At 31.5% G+C, this 7,281-nt stretch overlaps 1 protein-coding gene across 1 annotated transcript; it reads left to right on the top strand.

The window, feature by feature from the left end:
* The first annotated feature begins 1,825 nt into the window (after nucleotides 1–1,825).
* Nucleotides 1,826–2,900, top strand: LOC123206611 (NDR1/HIN1-like protein 13). Its single transcript, XM_044623783.1, has one exon. It carries the CDS (start codon nucleotides 1,892–1,894, stop codon nucleotides 2,702–2,704), a length of 813 nt encoding a protein of 270 aa, XP_044479718.1. The 5' UTR covers nucleotides 1,826–1,891; the 3' UTR covers nucleotides 2,705–2,900.
* The last annotated feature ends 4,381 nt before the right edge of the window (nucleotides 2,901–7,281 follow it).

Below are 7,281 nucleotides of genomic sequence, written 5' to 3'. Positions count from 1 at the left end.
TGTAACAAGTTAAACGATCTCTCAATTTGGTTTGTTGATTCATTTGCATTTTCTCTTTAATACTAAAAGTTTTAATTTTGGGACTTTCATTGGATCTAACTGTTATATGTTTGATATCTAAATGAGTCGAGACTATGGGAATCATTTTTATGTCGTCGTGGGGCATACCATGTATTACCACATGGATTTGTAATTAGGTTAAAACACTTGTTTCCATCCAAGATTTAGTGTAAACTCAAACTTATTAGTTTTTGAAAATCTAAATATTCACTCGTTTGTTAAATTTTTTTATTATTATTAAAGGTAAAATTGTTATTTAGAAATTTTATTTAATCTCATATTTTATGATTACCCTTAAGTTTTCAAATTTTTATTTCTATCTCATAAACTTATATTGTTTAGGTTTAAAAATTAACTATTCCCCCTCCAAGTCTAAGATTGCGAACTGTATTTTTTTTGTCATTTACAATCCCTCTTCGATTTTTAGAATTTATTAATTACATCCCGGTCTTTCTTTCTCCGTCCCTCCGGCAATGATTTGTCACTATTGACTGTTGATCTCTTTCTCCCACTTTGCCGGTTGCTTTCTTTTTGTCTCTCTGGTTGTCTTTGTATAAATATAACAAGTAAAACTGAAAAAAATGCAATGCACTCATTTAATTTTAAATGTGTGAGAAATATCGCCCTTAAATTTAAATTAATAATCAACTCCTCTCTTTTGTTTTGTTCATTCTCTCTATTAAGTGAACTGGATCATTTTCTGATTAATTCTTATTCAATGAACGAACCTTTTTAATTTAAATTAAATTTTTTATAATTTCTTTGTTCTCAATAAATGAACCCAATAATATCAGCGACCTTTTATTTTTTATTTTGTTTTTTCGAAGGAGAAATCCAAATATGGTGTCCCGGGGTTGGCATATTTTTGTCATTTTAATTTAAGCAGCCTGCTTATTTTTTTATTTTGTCTCGCTGTTGCTGCTTTTTTGTGTTCTCCTTTTATCTGTTTGTCCTTACAATTCCCTCACGGAATTCTGTTTACAGCTTTGCTCTTATCTTCTCACTCAATTCAATCATCTCATTTGTTATAAATATTTCTATAAAGAGCAATACTTAGCATTTATACGCATTGCATGGTTAAAGGAGACGGCGACGGCGAAGTTTGCCATCGGAGACGATGAAGTTTGCCATCTTCAATAACGGTTTGCAAATTTTAAGGAGAAAATTTTGATTTTTCAAACTTTAAATAGAAGGAATTATAAGATTTTTAAATTAAAAGAGACAAACAAAATAAAATTTCAGATTTTTAAAATTTTTTATTAAATGATGATTTTACTCCTAATTATAACTAAAATTTTTAATAAATGAGTGAAATTTTTGAATTTTTAAATCTTACAAATATAACTTTGAGAACATATCTAAACTGGGGGAATAGTCCTTTGGTCAATAAAAAGCCAATAAATACATATTTAACATACCTCACCTTGTGGTCCCAACCGCTTACGTGCAAATTTGTATATTCTTTTTTTAAGCACAAAATCTTATCATATCTTTAATTATATATTTTGATAATGTTATATATAAATAATTATATAATTATATATATTTTATTTTTTAATTTAAAATTTTTTAATTAAATAATAATATATTAATATTTATATATAAAAATTTTACATATAAAGAGGTCTTAATTAATATCTGTCGACGCGGCCTCCTCAGCACATCAGATTGTACGCGTTATACGCATTGTCTCAGTTGTTTCTTTGTACTTTCCACGTGTACTTACGCGTTTTGTATACATAACATAAATATGTGTCCACTTTTTGCCCTTCATTTCTCACTCTTGTCTTCTCTCTTTTCTACAGAAACTCAAGCCCTGCAATTACTTACCATGGCTGACGAAAGAGTCCACCCTCACAACTCACCCTCCCACCATCAGCATGAAGATGAAGAAGAAGAAGTCTCCACTCCCAGGCCTTCTCCTCCTTCTCCTGAAAAGCCTATTGCTCAACCTCCTCAATCACCTGCTGCCACTTACGTTATTCAAATCCCCAAGGACCAAATCTACCGTGTTCCTCCTCCCGAAAACGCTGACCGTTTCAAACGCCTGTCTCGCCCTAAACCTTCTAGAACTTGCTGCGCCTGTCGTTTCTTCTGCTTCACTCTCCTCACCCTGATCCTCCTCCTTGGCATCGCCGCCGGAATCTTCTACCTCGTTGTCCGGCCAGAGTCACCTCATTATAATATCAATTCTATTTCTATCAGTCCTCTCAATCTCTCTTCTTCTTCGCCGATTTCTCCTCAGTTCAACATTTCAGTGACGGCCAACAATCCGAATGACCACATCGGGATTTACTACGAGAAAGACAGCTCAGTCCAGGCTTTTTACAATGACGTCATTCTATGCGACGGCGTTTTGCCTCAGTTTTATCAGCCTACAAACAATGTTACAGAGTTTAACGTGGATCTGAAAGGTTCGGGTGTTCAGTTGACGAGTTCTCTTCTGAATCAGCTGGTGGCAGATGAGAAGTCCGAAACGGTACCGCTTAAGGTGAAATTGAGAGCTCCTGTGAAAATCAAGGTAGGGTCAGTGAAGACGTGGACGATCAAGGTTAAAGTGAATTGTGATCTAACGGTAGATAAGTTAACATCTCAGTCGAAGATTGTGTCAAAGGATTGTGGTTATGCGGTGGATGTATGGTAGGGCAATATTATTATTTTAGATGGGAGAGTGTTTGGTTGTAGGATTTACACCAGTGCCGTTGATATATTATTTAATTTATTTTTAGTGTTGTGGAAAACATGTCATGGATGGACTTATTCTGATGGAGATTATTATTATTATTATACTGAGTACAGGACATATAGTATGATGATGATGAGATATGATTCATTTTGTAGTTTTGTTTGTTGTCTTGTTGTTTCTTTCTTTATATTTGATTAATTTAATTCTTTTGATTATGATTTCTATATAAAAATAATAGAGATTTATTGCATCAATTCAGGCGTCAAGCAGGGAGACGAAGGACGTGGCTTTCTGCCTGCCAACCCATTCCGCCTTCCTCAGTTGCAAATTTCTACAATTATGTTTTTATACATATTTTTGCTAAGATGTTTTTTTCACAAACTAAATTCCGGAATTCAAGAGTTTTGCGCGAATCAAATAATGGTAGTAGTAGCAATTAGTTAGTAATAATATTCTAATATCTACTATATATATATATATATATATATATTACTCTATCTAGTTAAGTATGATATGAATGTAAGAGAAAAATAAGTAAATAAGAGATAAAAATTTTAATATAATTTGGTTCCATGGTCAAAAGACTTTAGTCCATAAAATAACTATTAGCCAATCTATATCCTCTTGGATATGTATACAATGGATAATATATGTACTTTTGTGTATGTAGATACCCTATCTATCGTTCGATATCTTTCTTTGTATTTATTTCGGTGGTTCTTTAAATTTATAGGACTTATGAGAATAAGTTAAAGTCAAATTACCTTCATTAGAGGATTTTTATTTCAAAAATAATTTCAAGGATTTGTTTAAATTCTAATCGAAGAATATTATAATATCAAAATTATCTCAATTGGAAATGCAAATATAATTTTTCTTTGCTAACATGAAAGAGATATAAGAAAATCGTTGTGAAATTTTAAATAAAGTTTTTGCTACGCTGAGGTTTTTTCACAGCCTCTAACCGAAATACCAATTAGAATATCATGTTGCATAATATACATAAAGACCATAACAAAATTATAATTACAAATTTTACGAAAATTTCACAAAACTATGAATCCCACTAGGATCCATTTATAAACATCATATTACAAACATGCACAAGCAAATGCATGGTGTTTTTGACGAAACTATACCTACATGGTCTTTTCATTACTAAAACACGTATAGAATTGAACCTCTATATTCATATGAAACACATACTAGAAGAGGCTCAAATACATATGAGAGGTCTACTAGGACATTTGTAAATAGACAAGTGTTTTGAGTGTATAGGCATACTCAATGTGCAAAAGGGGGAAGTTATAAAACTGTGAAATCGTGTCTTCTTACATAGAGATCATGCACGATCGCTCTCCATAATGCATAACTGTGCATCCAATGTTTATCTTATATGTTCAATTCGTGATTATCCACATTTTGAGATAGATAACATCTATGAATAATCTTTACCCTAAGATAATGCATGCCCGTGTATAGACCATGCACAATCGTGCCTTAACCAAATTTATCCATGTTAACTTTATATCCACCTTAGGAATTCAAAAGCCAAAGATAAATGTTTAGAGAATTACAACAATATTAGACAAAGATTTTTATTTTTACCTGTTTGTTTCCAAGTTTCTTGTTCTTTATTTTTTTATATATATACATAATCTTTTTAGTAATAACAATATAACTATGGAATACTAATCAACCCAAACTTATACTCCTAAAAATTACAACTTTCTACACGAAAAAGAAGTCAATATCGGAACCTTTCCAATAATCGATAAATTGAAGGTAAGTAATTAACTATAACCACAAGTTCATCTTAAATAATGTGAAAACAGTACAACAACAGAGATTGACTAAATAGATCACAATGTAAAAAAATCAATTTAAAAAAAAAGTATTGTTGAGGGCATATTAATTAAAATAGGCAAAAAAATTTGTGCATAAACCTTTTTGGATAAACTTTTAATACATTTACTTTTATAAGCAAACTCATCATTTATTCTAGTAATACTTTTTCTCTCGTAATTTACGTTCCTTTATCCATGTTCTTTCTCCGATATCATACTCTAACAGTGCATCATTTTACTGAAAGTAAGTTTTGTAATTTATATATGTATAAATTGAAACTTTCATCCCAAACTTGTTGTGGAAACTTGCATTGATAAAAGTTAACAACTTTGAATGTTGATTTCTGAAATAGGTTGATGTTTTTTGTTTGTTCGTTGGTAGTTATCAATTATATTATTTGTAGACAGTCAATCTATTATATTCGTCAAAGTTGAACAAGTTCTTATATCCATATCAAAACAAAAAGCAAAATACGATTTTTTGGAAAATGAAATGCTAATGCAAATATGAATGCAAGTTCGAATACGAGTGCAAATGCGAATGTGTATACATATGTGTTATAAATTTTTTTCCTAAACCCTAAATGAGTGCACTTGTTGTTTGTTTCAAAAAGTTGGGTTAATTGATTTTTTTTTCAATCAGAAAAATGGTAAAGCTGATATAAATGTTTAGATTTGGTGGGCAATAGGTTGACGGAGGTAATAATATTTCAAAATACATTGGTAAGGCTCAGACATTAGTTTCAATCAACAAGAAAATAAATTATAATAGATTTGTAAAACAGTGTGTTCTCATTTGGGCATCAATCGAAGTTATAATGATGTAAAAAAATTATATGTCAAATGCAATGAAGTCCAATGATTTACCATATCTATTAAAGGATGACTACGATGTTTAGATTATGATGTAGCTATCTAAGACACACAAAAGGACTTCATTATTTCTTGATATAGTTACACGCCTAATATAAGCCAAAACCAATTATGAACAACAACATATGGAACCATAACAAGGGGTTTATCAATCCCCACCCATTGAAGTTTACTATTTGGATAACATACATATGCAATAGGAAAGTGTGCCTAAAAGTAGTAGGTTGAATGTGAACTTGTATCATGACGGTGTTGAGGTTAGGCTTGGCTTGATTCCTTTATCTCAAGATTAGGCACATGGTAAAAGAGGTCCAGAATCGTTATGGGATACACTTAAGGGATGTTATTAAATGGACGATTTTCCTATAGATGATTTTCACTCAAACAAAGAAGATGAATATAGTGGTTGTGATGATATGGGTGATGATAGTGATGGTGATAATAATAGTGGTAATGATAATAGTGGTGTTGAGGGGGGTGATGATGTAGGAGTTGGTCTATTAGGGATAGCCTAGGAAAGTTCAATTCACATTTTCTATTGCATGACTGTTCTAGCCCCATTAATGTGAATGTTCTAAATCCATTTTTGGTGGTCCAAAGCCTTATAGGGATGTGAAAAATAAGGAAATTGAAACTCACTCAGTTGTACCATGAGATGGGAGATTCAAAGTGAAAGCTCTATTTGCTTGTAAACAACTTTTAATAGATATGTTGTATATGACTGCATTGGAAAATAGTTATCAGTTTAGGATGGCAAGTACAAACAAAAAAAGATGGAATATAAAATGTGTGCATAAAAAATGCAAATGGAAAGTAGGAAGGGTGAAGTTAGGTAACAGTAACATTTTTGTGTTGTAGAGGTTGGGAACATACACTTAACTTTAGAATGTTATATGACCTTATCATAGAAAAGTTGGCAAAAGGGTACTTGAAAAAATGTTGTAGACTATGTTTACCACAAATAACCATGTATATAGGCCAAAAGACACCATAACGGATATAACAAATAGGTATAGAATTGACATATCTTATGTTTAAGCTTGGTGTGCCAAGAATTGGGCTTTAAATGATATCAGAGGTTCACTAGATGATTCATTCAAAATATTACCAACATATTGTTATAACTTTGAACAACAAAACTTTAACACTGTTACACACATAGACATTAATGTGGATAATTGATTTCATTTTGTCTTTGTGGTTTTATGATACTCCATTAGAGCATTTCGTGATTATTGTAGTCCTATCATTTGTATTGATGGTATATTCTTGAAAGGTTAATTTGGGGGTACACTTTTTATTATTGTGGGCAAGGATAGAAACAAACATATTTATTCATTAGCATTTGGTGTTAGTAGAAAGGAGGAAATAATAATGTAACATCTTTTTCCAAGTACATACCTCTACCTGGAATATGACCCCCAATAGATGTGCATAACTAGACTATTTAATTCAAAACCACATCACCTAATACATGATCACAACTATTAAAGTGTGCAAAAAGGTACGATAATAACTCATAAATGTACTAAAATAGAAAAATACATAAATGAAATAAAATCTATAAAAAGATAATTCTGCCTCTCATCCTCACACAACTGCTCATTAGACCATTGGCTCCCCCTCACATGTCTTGCTCCTTACCTCTACCTATAAAATTAAAAAAAAAAAGAATTCATAAGTTAAAACACTCAGTAAGTTGATGACCTCTTGGCACCCTGAATATACATATAAACTAGTAAACCTAGTGTTTAATTTATGAATCTACATCTAGTCACAACTCGACACTTTCGTGCCTTGACATAAGCTATTCAC

Source organism: Mangifera indica, unplaced genomic scaffold (genome assembly GCF_011075055.1).
Source record: "Mangifera indica cultivar Alphonso unplaced genomic scaffold, CATAS_Mindica_2.1 Un_0043, whole genome shotgun sequence".
Taxonomy (NCBI): domain Eukaryota; kingdom Viridiplantae; phylum Streptophyta; class Magnoliopsida; order Sapindales; family Anacardiaceae; genus Mangifera; species Mangifera indica.
Note: the sequence above shows the minus strand (reverse complement) of the source record. Positions and strands in the feature narration are given on the sequence as shown.

Bases quoted from the DNA above. Each gene is read 5' to 3' on its own strand.
- LOC123206611 (XM_044623783.1), top strand. From the start codon at position 1,892: ATGGCTGACGAAAGAGTCCACCCTCACAACTCACCCTCCCACCATCAG.